This window comes from Panthera leo, chromosome B2 (genome assembly GCF_018350215.1).
Source record: "Panthera leo isolate Ple1 chromosome B2, P.leo_Ple1_pat1.1, whole genome shotgun sequence".
Classification (NCBI taxonomy): Eukaryota; Metazoa; Chordata; class Mammalia; order Carnivora; family Felidae; genus Panthera; species Panthera leo.
In genome coordinates this window covers 136,326,070-136,342,131 of record NC_056683.1, presented here as the reverse complement: position 1 = coordinate 136,342,131, position 16,062 = coordinate 136,326,070, and the positions used below count along the sequence as shown (strand labels likewise).

At 38.3% G+C, this 16,062-nt stretch overlaps 1 protein-coding gene across 2 annotated transcripts in view; it reads left to right on the top strand.

Moving 5' to 3' along the window:
* The window catches only part of SYNE1 (spectrin repeat containing nuclear envelope protein 1), a 471,896-nt gene that overhangs the window by 376,399 nt on the left and 79,435 nt on the right, over positions 1–16,062 (top strand). For both annotated transcript variants that reach the window (XM_042940094.1, XM_042940091.1), the window contains 9 exons: positions 1,847–2,017; positions 3,637–3,770; positions 4,172–4,376; positions 6,625–6,807; positions 7,354–7,500; positions 9,455–9,609; positions 10,031–10,178; positions 12,601–12,695; positions 15,637–15,871. In XM_042940094.1, coding sequence (XP_042796028.1) covers positions 1,847–2,017; positions 3,637–3,770; positions 4,172–4,376; positions 6,625–6,807; positions 7,354–7,500; positions 9,455–9,609; positions 10,031–10,178; positions 12,601–12,695; positions 15,637–15,871 — 1,473 coding nt within the window. The remainder of the gene's footprint in view (positions 1–1,846; positions 2,018–3,636; positions 3,771–4,171; positions 4,377–6,624; positions 6,808–7,353; positions 7,501–9,454; positions 9,610–10,030; positions 10,179–12,600; positions 12,696–15,636; positions 15,872–16,062) is intronic.

Genomic DNA, 16,062 nt, shown 5'->3' with positions numbered 1-16,062 from the left:
TTTTATCTATATTATTTTTCAATTTCTAACTGAGGATACAGCCCACTTGTTTAAATTTCTCTCACTAAAATGTAAGCTCTATGAAGACATTTGATAAATACATGCCGAATGGAGTGCTGAATCCTCCAATAATAAAGACATGTAACAACAGATACTGCTCTGCACACACCTGTGTGAGTATTCACCATCCATACTTTGCAGAGATGCGGGCTAAGGCACAAGCAGGTTAGGTGACTGGGACCCTTGGAGCACAGCAAACAGCTCCTTACAGTCTATGTACTTGTCCAGGTGCAGCCTTCGAGTCTGTCCTTACCTTGTCTTTAACCCAGTTTTAAATCTATTTTATTTTATTTTATTTTATTTTACTTTATTTTATTTTATTTTATGCATTTTTATAAACAATTACAAATCTGGGAAATAATTTACTCTATGAATTAAGTGATTCTTTCACAGAAACATCTTTTCATGAAAAACCAACAAAAATGATACAAAAACTAAACAGACTGTTTAAAAATTCTGATTAATCTCCTGGCTTTGTTTTCATGTCCACCCCTGACTTTCTGGGTGAAGTCCGCCCCCTCTCTGGTCCGTACCTCTGGGCTTTATACCATTTGTGAGGCAGCACTTTTGTAACCCTTTGGCCTATTCGATAGTTTGGTTGGTTTCAGCATTTTTCTTTTATGCTAAGAACAAAATCGGAGAAAGCAGGGACAAATTAATTTATATGATCTCTTTTCTTAATTATGGCCATACTTACTCCTTATTCAAAACATTACATTTAGAGGATTAAGGGTGACATCCAGGAAGTCCAAAGTAGATATCTTTATAAATGATACAGATCAAACTAAGAACTTACATTTTCTATTGCAGATAAGTCTAGGGAAAGAATGTTCTTAGATGTTTTGTCTTAAGATAGGAATTTGAGGGTTTGTGTGCATGTGTGTGTGTGTGAGAGAGAGAGAGAGAGAGAGAAGAGAGCATGCATACGTGTGATGGAAGGAAGGAGGGAAGGAGGGAGGGAGGAAGGGAGGGAGGGAGGGAAGGAAGGAAGGAAGGAAGGAAGGAAAGAAGGAAGGAAGGAAGGGGATAAATAGATATTTTTTATTTCATTTCTTGGGACCAGACTGCGTAGATTCAAATCTAGAACTCTCATATTCTGATAGTATGATCTCAGGTGATTTTCATAACCTGAGGTGTCTCAGGTTTTTTATCTATAAGATGGAGATAATAATTACAGCCACCTCATAAGGTTATTATAAGGATTGAATGAGTTCATACATTTAAAACACTCATTTAATATATTTCCTAAACTGTGGTATTAAATATATTGACCTTTTATCACTTTTATATTATATAGATATATAGAATGTATATTATGTGTATTACATACAAAGGTCCTATATTACCTTTTTAAGCATTTAAATTTAGACTGAGTAGTCAAAAGTATAAAAGACATAAATTTCAATATTGCTACATATTTTCAAATCTTTTTTTTCTAGTTTACTTATAATGCCTGAAACCCTGATGAAGTTCTTAGATACTAATGTTGCTTCCATCAATTCAATATATATTCTATCATTTTTTTTGTTGTTGTTTATTTATTTTTGAGAGAGAGAGACATACAGAGCACAAGCTAGGAGGGGCAGAGAGAGAGGGAGACACCGAATCCAAAGCAGGCTCCAGGCTCCGAGCTGTCAGCACAGAGTCCGATGTGGGGCTCGAACTCGCAGACTGTGAGATCATGACCTGAGCTGAAGTCAGACCCTTAACCGACTGAGCCACCCAGGCGCCCCTCCATCATTTTGAATATTATGCAATTATAAGAAGTTTCTGTCTCTTTCAATAGGTTGGGCAGTTCAAGATACTGTTGAAGTCCGTGTTTGACCAATGGAACAATCACAAGGAGGCCTTTGATGAGATAAACAGTTACCTCATGGAGGCCAGATATTCTCTTTCCCGCTTCCGCCTGCTGACTGGTTCTTTAGAAGCTGTACAAGTTCAGGTAGACAATCTTCAGGTAAGGAATGAATTTAACCCATCTTTAATATTCTCTTTAGTTTGATAAAATTAAAAAAAGCAAATGTGAACATCATCCTGGGATATTGCTATATATTGTTTACATTTAATTATTTTTAAATATTTAAAATTATCTTAACCCGCTTTATTTTCAACTTAATTAAACTTGCCTGTGGATAACACATTTCTGGATTAGTTGGTATATAACCATATGATTTAAAAAATTCTATTACATAAATACCCATGTGAATATATTTTATAGAATGATTTTACCTTCAAGCCAGCCTCCCTGACCCATTGTCGCTGCCTTGTGTCTTCCCTTTCTCTCTTTATCCTGCTTCTCCCAACATACTCTAAGGGATTAAAAAGAAAACAAAGAGAAAGATAGCAAAGTGGTAAATTTGTAAACTATTAAGTTGTTTTCCTTTCGTTCAGCATAGTATCAGTGGTCTGTCTGATGTGTACACGTAAGCCTCTTTTTCTAGCACTTACTGCTTGGTTTCCTGTGTGCCTGTCATCACTGTACTCATATAGAATGACATCGCTGCTGTTTGACCCTACAGAGCACTCTCTCTTACCTCAGGCCACTGCCTTCAAATCAGCTATCACTCTTACTCCCCTGTGCACTGGGCATTGACCGGGGGCACTCTCACCTGTGGCCACTCTTTCTCCCTGGCTAACTCCTGCAGACTACGGGATGGGCAGGACAGGCCCTCCGGGGAGGGGATGCCAGCAGGAGCCCAGCATGTACCCTCCTTACATTAGTTCGTTTCCCTGCTTGGCAATGAAAGTTCATATGCTGCTGACCTCATACGCCGACTCTCTGAAGGGAATGCTTTTTCTTGTGGATGGGATAAGAGGGAGGGAGGATAAAACATACATATATAATTTCTGTAAACCTTAAATAGTTGTTGCAGATACTGAGAATCATTAAAACGTGCTTTGAGAATAGTAAGTTTGAAAACATATTTTCTAGCTTTGTGGCAATTAGAAGTACTTTTTAGTGTAGCCTACTTCACCTAGAGAGTTTTACTAAGAACTGAGTCTGTCACCTCAGTAATATTTCCGGGGGAACGTCTTCCTTCAAGATGCTTCACTGGTCCTTGGTAGAAGACTGTGCCAAGTCTATAATCTGCCTAGTAAATATTCCTCGCAAGGAAGAACACCCAGATATAGAACTTATAAATGGTACCAGAAACATCATGACTTCTTAAGGTCTAATTATTGGGAGTTTCTGGTAGAACACCTGTAGGTATGTAATACAAGGGAGACGTGGGTTTTGACTTTGAACAGCAAAGAGAACCAGTGTGACAGATGGCATGGCTTCCTACCAGTTGACGGACAGGGACACTCATGCGAGCTTTTCCAGCAGAATTCCAGATGCCACTGTAAGAAGGTTTAGTTGCTAGGAATCCCTTCTTACACCCATAAGAGCAAAATCATTAAAAGAAGAGATGATTATCTAATGAAAACTTATAAAGCATTGGAACAAAGTCATGGTTTATGTATGTTTATGTACACATTTATGAAAACAGCTCTAAATTACTTTTAAACTCGATTATTAGAATTTGCATCCTGTCACGTCATCTGTGGCACTTTTTTTTTCCCCCCCTTGGGAAGAATCTTCAAGATGATCTGGAAAAACAGGAAAAGAACTTACAGAATTTTGGTTCCATCACCAACCAACTGTTAAAAGAATGTCACCCACCTGTGACAGAAACTCTTACCACCACATTAAAAGATGTCAATATGAGGTATGGAACATGCTAATTTTACACTGTTATGCATTATTTTACATTACAGCCTCATTATAAATAATGATACAGCTAAAACTTGCTGGCATTTTGAAATTGAGCTTTAAAGACTCTATTCATGTTTTGATTTTCACAAATGAGTTTAAGGTAAGAAAATGCAGTGAAGAGGCATCGAAAGAAATGAGAGCTGCTATATATCCCAAGATTGACCTCATTCCTACTATCTACCCCTGAAATATGAGTGAGCCATATTACATGATAAAATTATGTCAGATTGAGACGAGACATCCCTGCATTATTTCCATATTCACGTGAAGCAGGGTCATGAAAAATAATATAGTAAATAACGGCATTTGTTGAGAGGTGTTAATCTGCCCATGAGTGTTGGCTGTTGTTTCCAGATGGAATAACTTGCTGGAAGAGATTGCTAAGCAGCTGTGCTCCAGCAAGGCACTCCTTCAACTTTGGCAAAGATACAAGGACTACTCCAAACAGTGTGCTTCTACGGTTCAGCAGCAGGAGGATGGAGCCAGTGAGCTCCTGAAGGCAGCCACTAACAAGGACATTGCCGATGACGAAGCCGCGACGTGGATTCAGGATTGCAACGTATGTTTAGGAACGCTGGCGCTTTCCCACCACGCGGGTCTTAGACATCTCGAGTTTAGCAGGGCTCGGGCTGATTGTGGGTAAGCTTCTGGTATGTCTCAGTATGTGGGACAGCTATCCAAATATTGTTTGTAAGTATCAGCGAGGCTCCTAGGTTTTCAGAACACAGTTGCACGTGTATCAGATTTAAGAGGCCCCTCCCACTGTTTCGTGTTTAGAGAGGAGTTGTTTTCCCATTTTTTCCTAATGGCATCCCATCCATGTGAAGATTTGGGCTGTTTTTACAGATTTGATCAATTTGAGAAATGACCACATGGGGAATAATGTTGTATCTTTTAAAAATCTGTGAAAAGTATTATCTATATCTTATGTAAGCATTAACATCATTATTTCTTCTAAGAATTTAATAGTAGAAAGAAGTCTTTCTCTCCTGACTTACTGGAATACTTCTTTTTAATAAAGTATTTCTCTTTTTTACTGAAGTTGCCAATAACCTACTTTAGGTTTTCAGGAACAGTTCTCTTGTTTCACTCATTCCATGCTTCTTACTCTTCGTCCTTATTTGTCTTTATTTTAATGAACTTGTTTCAAAAACCTTCTTGTAAACTTTCCCAAATCGATGTATTAGAATTAGGCAAGTTGTAAAAAGCACATAAATAAAATTTCAACCTATCCTAATACCTTCACATAAATACTGAATAAATTACCTTAGAGCCAAAGTTTAATATTTACAGTAAAGGTAATGTAATGCTTTTCTCCCCGACTTCCACATTTTATCTTTATAAGATTCGTGATTTTTTTTAAAGTTTTTTAATGTTTATTTTTGAGAGAGAGAGAGACAGAGACAGAGAGCACAAGCAGGGGAGGGACAGAGAGAGAGAGAAGGAGATACAGAATCGGAAGCAGGCTCCGACGCGGGGCTCGAACTCACAAGCCTTCGAGACATGAGATCATGACCTGAGCCGAAGCCAGCTGCTTAACTGACTGAGCCACTCAGGTGCCCCAAGATATGTCATTTTAAAGTTTCAGTCCTCCTGAGTTGATATACACATACCTGTTTTAGAGGGCAATGCTCCAAACTATTTCTCTGAATTTGTTAAAAATCTATGTCAAAGTCAGAGGTGCCCCCCCCCCCCTTTCTTGCCTCCCTTTCACAAGAGTCCGTGTATAGGCATAGCAAGCTTTGCTCTTTCCACTGTGTCTGGTGGGTCAAGAACCAGTCATTTGTCATCTCTTAGTGGTAGAAGGAAACTAGAAACAGGGAATTTCCATCGGCTTAAATTTTGAGCATATGAGTGTCCCACAAAGAAATGGAGGCAAGAGAAACTATGGCAAAGAATGAAGATACAGTCTTCTTTTTATACTGCTTGACTCTGCTCACCAGAGCCATTGCTGGGGTTCTATGCCCCACTAAAACAGGAGGGCCCATTGTAACCACTATAATGCGACCACGCATACAGAAGATGCTGTTGACAAACTCATCCCTTGTGTGTATAATATTAATTAGAAAAAGGCAAAATGTAGCACTGTGGGTTTTTTTAACTTTCTTTTTTTAATTTTTTTTAACATGAAATTTATTGTCAAATTGGTTTCCACACAACACAAACTCATCCCTTGTGTGTATAATATTAAGTAGAAAAAGGCAAAATGTAGCACTGTGTTTTTTTTAACTTTATTTTTTTATTATTTTTTTAACATGAAATTTATTGTCAAATTGGTTTCCACACAACACAAACTCATCCCTTGTGTGTATAATATTAAGTAGAAAAAGGCAAAATGTAGCACTGTGTTTTTTTTAACTTTATTTTTTTATTATTTTTTTAATGTGAAATTTATTGTCAAATTGGTTTCCACACAACACCCAGTGTAGCACTGTGTTGTTGATTTGATATCAACTACAGGAAAAGATAGGAAAAACTTCCCAAATGTTTCATTATTGGCTCTACTTGTAGTCGTGTTTCTTCTTGTTTATGTATGTTTCTCTGCAGTTCCCCTGATGTCCTACAATGAACCTATGTGATTTTTATTATAAGAATAGCACATTTATCTCTAAAAATGTTAGCACCCATCTGGTTTTAAACATCAGATTTAATGCTTGATCATTTTTCTGCAGATGAAGGTGATTTAGTGTAATAAATCGACAAAGTAAGAACTGAGTGCCTCTAGACGTGTGGACCTTTGCTGATTATCAGTTTAAGGAGTACCCTTAACATGTTGTTGCATAATGGCATGTTTTCATCGTCTATAGGATCTCCTCAAAGGCCTGGGGACAGTGAAGGATTCCCTTTTTGTTCTCCGTGAGCTGGGAGAGCAGCTCAAGCAACAAGTGGATGTTTCAGCAGCATCAACCATTCAATCCGATCAGCTGTCCTTGAGTCAACGCTTATGTGCCCTAGAACAGGCTCTCTGCAAGCAGCAGACCATGTTACAGGTGTGTTATAAATCGGGCGTTCTATAACATCTGAGCCTCAACACAGGAAAAGAAAATTTTTCCATCGTTGAGACCTTGCCTCTTTCAAGAGCAAAGAATTAAAAAGTAGACAAACTTGGAAGTTCCAGTGCGGACAAGGGAAGGTGGGCATCTTGCACTGTCCTTTCCAGTGTAATTTTGCCCCTGAACCAATGCCTCCTTCTAGAGCACTGAGTAAAATGTGTTCAACTAAAAAACACTAAGTGGCTTTAATATTGACATTCATGTTTATATAGCAAGTTTTTGCCAAGAATCAGAATATATTTCTGTTTGGAAGTATATTTTATAAATAACTTTAGTTCATTCATAAATGGTACATAGGAATAATTCTGTTTTCAAAAAATTACGTTAATAAAGAGAAGAAAGTTTAAATCATATAGCCTTGTTTCTTTAGGAAAGGCATCTTGAGGGTGGCACTTTGACACAACGATATGAAAAGTAATTTCAATGCCCACTTACCCTTTAACTAGATTTCTAAATATCAATTTTCTTTTGTGGGAAAAAAAGGCTGGAGTTCTTGACTATGAAACCTTTACCAAGAGTTTAGAAGCTTTGGAGGCCTGGATAGTAGAAGCGGAAGAAATATTGCAAGGGCAGGACCCTGGCCACTCTTCTGACCTCTCGACCATCCAGCAAAGGATGGAAGAACTTAAGGTAAGTGCTTTCAAATCCTAGCCCCAGATCTTCTATCTTTTGTCCCCAAAATCTTAAGGAATACTCACAACTCCTAAGATAGGCCTACTTTTTATTTTGAGCTTCCAAAGAAACCCTTGCCAGCTCTGTTTTCCTGGAGTGAGCACGCACTGATTTCACAGACTGCGGTGGGAGCCTGGCCAGGAGCAGCCCCAGGACCCCAACTCAGTGCTGCTTCTCACTTCTTCCCATGCCCAGTGGGCAACCTCCTCCTTCATAGCCCACGGAACCTCCATCCCCGTCTCTACCTTCCTCTCCTACACAAGCCCCCTGTCTCTCAGATACTGGCAACAGCCTCCGTGACTCTCCTTGCAGCCACTCCTCCCCCTCCAGCCCACAGCGGCCAGAATGATCTTCTTCTAAAAGGTTTTACTTAATTATGAACTATTTTAAACAGTCAGTAAATAAAATAACACCATAGACATGCCAAGTTCGTTGTCTTTTTCCTCTGCTTAAAACCCTCCGCGGGTCCCCACTGCTCTCCCAGGGTGAAGACCGGTGTGGATTATCAGGCCCAGGGTACCTGGCTTGCACCTTCTTTAGGGCCTCATCCATCTCAGCATCCATCACAGTGCTTCTGTGGAAACACACTATGTTCCCCTTTCTGGAATTCCTTTTTTTGCCCCACCAACTCCCTTCCCACCAAAAGGAATTAACTTTCGGTCATTTTGTTCAATGTCACTCTCTTAAGAAAGTTTTTCTTTTGTTCATGGTCAGGGTCCCCAGGGACACACTTCCAAAGTACACTATTTTTTTTTCTTAAATTTTTTTTCATACCAGTTAATTATGTTCATGTGATCAGGTGACTACTGTTGTGGAATAGTATTGTGACTCTATTATTAGAAGAGTATCTTACAGTCTGTAAGCCCCATGAGAAGGACCATGGCATGTGAGTTTTGTTCATGTGATATCTGTCCATGGAAATTCTGCCATTTGGTTGTTAAGCTTTTGGCTTCAACACTTGGGAAGATTTATTCTGTCTGCAGGGTAATGAGCCTATTTCAGAGCATGAAAAGAGAAAACACACAGCCAAAGGTGTCCTGACATTTCCTTCCTCCTGTAGCTGGTTTCCTAGATGGGGTTATAGATGCCCACACGAAAAACAGAAAAGACAGCCTTGTCCTATGTTTGAGATCTGAAAGCCTAGATGGCATTGTCAGCTGAGTCTCACCAACTTTGGGATTGGGGCCAAGGACCTAAAACTGAAGCTGTGAAATAATGTGTGGTGGCTTCCAAACTTGAATGGGATCGTGTTCCATCTAGCAAGAGGTCCACAGCTCCTGTTACCCAGACCTGCCACCTGCTAGCAGGGGGGCCTTGCACAATTTACTTATAGATTCTCAGCATCTTGTCTCCCATCCTGAAATCGGAATAGTAGTGGTACTTACCTTATGGTATTGTTTTGCAAATGAGTTATTACCTGTAAAGCTCTTATAATAATACTTGGTTTATAATAAGTGCTTGAGGAATGGTAGCTATTACTATTATAGTTGTTGCTATTATAAATATTATTATTGGTGTTAGATAATAATGGAGCAGAATAGCACAGATACACGGAATATACAGGGTAAGAAATAAGCCTTTTCAGTCATCAGCATAATTTCCATCCTTCATCAGTTACCAAGAATTACTTATGAGTAAATAGACCAAGTAAATAATACACATAAACTACCTACATGTTCAGTGAAACCAAGTAAGTAGCTGTAAAAGCGATTGCAGTAGAAGCACTGGAAACTGATTAGGAGATGTAGCTCTTTTTTATCTGCAGCTCTGGAGATTACAAGTAAGTGGCCTAGAAATGCATAGGAGCCCAAAGACTGGCTTCTTCCAGAAATCTGAAGTCCACTGTGCAGCGTGAAAGAACTCTGCCTTTTCTTACCATAGTGCTAAACTGGCTTTTAAATCTTGCTTTCAGGGACAGATGTTAAAATTCAGCAGCATGGCCCCAGATTTAGACCGTCTAAATGAGCTTGGATATAGGCTACCCCTGAATGATAAAGAAATCAAAAGGATGCAAAATCTGAACCGGCACTGGTCTCTGATCTCCTCTCAGACAACAGAGAGATTCAGGTAGAGTAACCAAGAGATGTTTTGGCCACTCTGATAGATCAGTAGAAATGAGTGCATGGCTTGTGTACATTTATAAGTTCCGAGTCTTTCCAGTGATACTTACAAAATTTGAACTGGAAGTGGCAGATTCAGTGAAATGGTTGCCCATGCCTAAGGTACTAAAAATTGTTGGGACAAAAAAATTTTAAAAAGAAAACTCATATAAGAATTATCAAAGATACATACATAATTTTATCATTCTTAAAACTTACCACTTTAAACTTTTATTCTTTTCTTTTTTTTTAATTTTACTACCTGAGGTGAAAACTTTGTGGTGGTCAATTTAGAAGTAGAGGCAGAGGATATTCATTTAATCTAGTTTTATATGCTAACAATATAAGAACAAAAACATAATCATATTCTTTTTCCTTTGGTCTGTCAGTAAGTTGCAGTCGTTTTTGCTACAACATCAGACTTTCTTGGAAAAATGTGAAACATGGATGGAATTCCTGGTTCAAACGGAACAAAAGTTAGCAGTAGAGATTTCTGGCAATTATCAGCATCTTTTGGAGCAGCAGAGAGCACATGAGGTAGGTTATGCCAGTGGGTTTTCGGGTAATAACAATGCCATGTGGAGGAGTTCAAACACTGTATCTTGTGTTGATAGCTCTTAAGCTTGGAGTTTTCCCATCTTAATTGCAAAAGTGTGGTCCAGTACTTTGCTTCCATAGTTGGCTTTAAAAATGTGTCAGGCGTCAATATCCTGTGATGTATACTGCCGGAATTGTGGTAAAAGTCTCCTTATGGGGGGGGAGGGGTGGGGAGAGGGATCAGGGGTGTGTGTGGAAGGAATGCAGAAAGACAATTTTTGAATTGAGTTACATACTACATTAATATTGCCAAGGCTAGTTGATTAAGAAATTATGCCTTGATCACGAGTCTTTGATAAATGAAAATTGTGTGTTCTGTAAAAAGCATTTCCGTACCAGATATCTCCAAGTGTACCTCTTGGTCAAGACTCATTATAATTATTTCTTAAGAAACACTGAAGAGAGAACTGTGTGCGAAAAGCAAATTAATTAATTTGCTATTAGTCTCGGTTTCCTGGTATAACTAAATTGTCCCATGTACTTATGAAATATACGCAAATGGAGAGAGAGATAGGATTTACTTAAAGGCAGAGAAAAGCTTAATGCAGAGCTTAAAAGAGAGTGAAACTAGGGGCATCTGGGTGGCTCAGTCAGTTGAGCACTGGACTCTTGATTTCACCTCAGGTCATGATCTCACAATCGTGAGATCAAGCCCTGCATTGAGCTCCACATTCAGTGTGGAACCTGCTTAAGATTCTCTCTCTCTCTCTCTCTCTCTCTCTCTCTCTCTCTCTCTCTCTCCCTCTCTCTCTCCCTCTGCCTATCTCCCCAGTTTGTGTGCTCTTGCTCTCTCTCTCTCACAAAAAAAAAGAATAAAACTAATTTTAAAGCATTTTCCTTAAATTTTAAAAATAGAGAATTTAAAAATGTAGAGGGTATTTTTAAGTCCATTTTTATCAAGGTGACTTAGAATGGAATAAAAGAAAATGAATCAAAACTAAAGTCAGCTATCACTTTATATCCACTACGATGACTATGATGAAAAAGACAGCATGTGTTGATGAGGGTGTACAGAAATTGGAATCCTCATGCTACTGGTGGGGATGTAAAATGGTGAAGCAGCTTTGGAAAACAGTTGGACAGTTTCTGAAAATATTAAACAGAGTTACCATATGACTCATATATAATAATTCTACTCTTAACTTTATACCCAAGAGAAATGAAAATATGTGTCCAGAAAAATTTGTGCAAGAATATCGTCCATATCAGTGTTATTTATAGTAACCCACAAGTGGGAACAACTTAAATATCCATCAGCTGATGAATGAATAAGTAAAATGTGTGGAATACTATTCAGCAATCAAAAGGAATGTGGTGATGATACATACTTCACATGGTCAACATTGAAAACATTATGCTAAGTGGAAAGAAGCCAGTCACAAAAGACAGGCAGGATGCTATTTACATGAAATATCCAGAGTAGGCAAATGCATAGACACAGAAAATGTTAGTGATTACCTAGTGCTCATGGACTGGGAAGAAATGGGGAGTGATTGCTGAGTGTGGAGTTCTTTTCAGGGTAATGGTCTAAAGAAAATAGTCTAAAATTGATTGTCGTGGTGTGTGCCCAACTCTGGGAGCATAATTAAAGTCCTGAAATTATAGACTCTAAGTAGGTGAATTGTTAAGGCATGTGAATTATTATCTCAATAAAACTGTGATAAGAGATAAAACTATCTCTTAACTGTGGAAATAATTTGACAAACTTTCTGTTGAATTTTTTTAGCGAAAAAATTTTATTAACCAAATTAAGTTAAAAAACAGTGACTTAAAAAAATGCGAGGTTTTAAAGTCTTTTCAACTTTCTAAAAGATCTTAAGCTATTCCCTATCTGAAAAAAAAACAGAATACTAATTATGTGTTGACACTTAATGTTATTAGGTGATTTTGAAAGAAGTGAAACATAATTCTACCTTTAGTCACTTAGTTTTACTAAACAAAAATGAAACTTTAAGTATATCTTAATTGGTTGTTTAAAAATATATTATTTCGGGGTGCCTGGGTGGCTCAGTCGGTTGAGTGTCCAACTTGGACTCAGGTCACGATCTCGCTGCTTGTGAGTTCAAGCCCCGCGTCAGGCTCTGTGCTGACAGCTCAGGGCCTGGAGCCTGCTTCAGATTCTGTGTCTCCCTCTCTCTCTTTGCCTGTACCCCACTTGCACTCCGTCTCTCTCTCAAAAATAAACACTAAAAAAAATTTTTTAATGCATTATTTCTATACTGCAGGATTTTACACATATCCTGATTCAACTGGAAACATTTTTCAAAGCTTTGCTAAAACCAGAATTTTTGGAAAGTTACCAGAAAACTGGTCACTGAAATTGGGAACTCTAAAGTATGTTTTTCTGTTTTTCAAATAATAGTTGTTTCAAGCAGAGATGTTCAGTCGTCAGCAGATTTTGCACTCGATCATTATTGATGGGCAGCGTCTTCTAGAACAAGGTCAAGTTGATGACAGGTAGGATCCCTGATATATTATTATGAAGAAAGTTTCCAGTGAATTAGTTATTTTCTCTTTAATGAGCAGATTAGAGGGCATGTATCTAATCTTCCTAAGGCAATTGTGCTGCAATGGAGCCTCAGTAATTGAAGGAGAGGCTTGTCTGAATCTCGGAAATGAGTGAGTATTGAGTCTTCTTTAAGAACTGCTATTATATTATATAAAGGACAGAGAGTAATTGGAAATCACCTAGCCAACCTTCTCCAGACCTCTGCAGGAGACTGGAATTAATGAATAGATCAGAACAAATTGTATCGATGATGTATCAATGGTTTATAAACAGATGCTTCTAATATTCTCATACAGCTACAGAAATTGTATCCTCAAGGGAGCATAGAGATCACTAGATCATCTCTCTTACTTATAGATGAAAACTTGAGGTCCAGAAATGTGAACTGATGTGACCAAGGTCACTCAGCTAAGTAGCTGGTTTTTAGTCAGGACCAGACAGCTTTCCCATAGCATGGTAATTCCAGGTTTGAAAATGGTTGGCTGCCTTAAGGCAGCAGACACACAAACTGAAATCCTGCTTCCTCTTCATTTACTTAGCAGATTGCCTCTTTATTAAAAATGAAGAGGCAAAATCTAGCTCATCTTTCGACTTCTGGTATATGAATTGACCATTTCATACTGTGTTTACATTTCCTGGGAACAATAGCTAGTCTATTGCATCGACTTTATGTGGTGATATTGGAGTATAACTGCATTTATTACATAAAATCATCTCTCCCATATTAAGGCCCAGTAACCGTGATTAGAATTAACTTAGTGTTTTTTTCAAAAATGAAAAAACAAAAACAAACAAAACAGAACATAAATCATTGTTTTTATTGAAAGGTTTTTTTTTTTTTTTAATGTTTTGGAAGCAATTTCAGTTTTGAGTGGATATTTCTTTGGAGGTAACATGGAACATTTTCATGGTCATGCTATGGAACAACAAAATATGATAACGTATTTACTCTTTTCTAAAAAATTATGTATTTAAATTCAAGTTAGTTAACATACAGTGTAGTATTAGATTCAGGAGGACAACCCAGTGACTCATCACAACCCAGCAATTGAAAACTACTAGGTAATTATCCAAAGGATACAAAAATGCTGAATCCATATTTATTCTGTTCAAAGTGAGCCAGACTTAAACATGGGCTTTACTGAGAATTTAAGGCCTTCAAAATAAAACAAATTCAAATTCAATTAGCTTATTCTTGCTTTAGCCTCCCTTGATCAACTCTATGACAGTATTATAAAAGTTTAAGTGAGGAAGTAAAACAAAATTTAAAAATCATGTACAAGCCAACATCTATTCAATTGTAAATGTTAACAGTTAAGGAGAAACACCAAAAAGAAGAAAATGGGAGGGTTGAACCAAGGATAATTCTCAAAGTTGAAAGGAAAAAAAAAAATTCGGATTAGAGCGCGAAAGCCCCAGATTAGGAATGTATTGTGTTTTAAAAGTTCATTTCTAAATTTCGTGTTGAGAGTTCAAGTTCAGCCACAGGGACAGTGTCATGTGGTAAGTACTTCCTCACATTGGCAGGAAGCTCAGGACTGTTGAGGACAAGGGCTCCAAAGACATGGTGGATGGTGGCCTGAGGGGGAAAGTACTGTGCAGGGTACTTTTCATGTTGCAGGACGTTCTCAAGTCCTGCAGTTAAATGTTTTCGGAGATGATGGATGCTTGTAACTTCTGGGGGAGTTTCATGAACCTAATTCATCACATTTGATTCTACTGCAATTAGATTATTAATATCAGAATTTCCTTTCAGAAGCAAGAAGCACCAATAATACATTTGGTTTACAAAACCAAGGTGTATAGTGGGCCTAGATAATGAGAGGTGTCAAGAAAGTAGGGGTCCAGAACAGTAAGTCAAGCTCAGATTGGAAGCCACCCTCAAGAGGAGAAAATAGTATATGGAAGGGAAGAAAAGGAAAACTTACGTGATAGAGAAAAAACAAGTGATGTTACACTTTAGTATTCAAAGGTGAATAATGCTCTAATCTACAGAGAAATTCATTCTATTTGATAGGACAAACGAATTGTAGAACCACAAATTAACACTTCGTAGAGAACTACCAACCCCCTTTTTAAGGTTGAAAACACAGATGTAGGAAGGACAAACTAAAAGGTCTGAGATTATTTAGCCTGAAGTTAAGAACACTTACATAAAACTTACTCTCTTTAAGTATATGGACAACCTTCATACAGACAATGATAACTAGATAGTTTGCATTTTTCTAAGAACAAAATGAAGTAGGCTTAACATGTAGAGGGGACGATCTAGATTCATATGTAGAATAATTTGCTAAAGATTAGGGCTGTTTACTGTAAGAGAATACAGAGAGTTTCCAAGGACAGTTTTAAAGAAACATTTTTAAATAACATGGTTTTATTTAAGTGGCTTATGATTCTGGCTGAAATAACCCCGTGTTGTTCATCCAAAGTGGCTTATAATTCTGGCTGAAAACTGAAGTGTATAAATAAGTTTTGGTCCTCATTTTCTCCCCGCTGTAGCACGAACAAGATGTCGCCTCCTGCTGCATACACTTCTTAGGGTTTGGGCACATTCCCGTGGTGTCACTACCCAATGCTCCCCACCTCTTGTGTACTCAGGGAGAGAATAGATGACAGTGACTTTACAGATATGCCTTTAACCTGTGCTGAGACATGAAAATACTCAATGTTTGCCAAAACCAATAGTTTGACTGCTATAAATTTTAAAAATGACTTGAAATAGACCCAGTAACAGATCCTGGAATGATATTTGAAAACCTCTGCCCTAACTCACTTCTCAGGGCTTAGGGTCACCAAGCATATGCACATTGTGTGTAGGCATGTCTGATTATGAAAATGTACCCAGGGTAACACAGTTTCCTCCCTATGTAATTGTTTCCGCACCAGGGATGAATTCAACCTGAAACTGACCCTTCTCAGCAATCAGTGGCAGGGAGTGATTCGCAGGGCCCAGCAAAGGAGGGGCATCATCGACAGCCAAATTCGCCAGTGGAGGCGGTACAGGGAGATGGCAGAAAAGCTTCGTAAATGGTTGGTTGAAGTGTCCTATCTTCCCGTGAGTGCTCTCGGAAGTGTCCCAATACCACTGCAGCAGGCAAGGACCCTCTTTGACGAAGTGCAGGTAAGGTGCAAAACACACGGTCTTTAAACCTCTTCTGTGTTTCCACTGCACGCTTTACCCTCGCCTCAGTTCTTCGCAAGGATTCTGGAGTGACACTGGAATGAGGACAATCATTGTTCCCGAGTGTCAACAGTAACACACAATACGATTGCATTACAAAGCCCGTGTATGGTGACGACACTCTGTCTGGT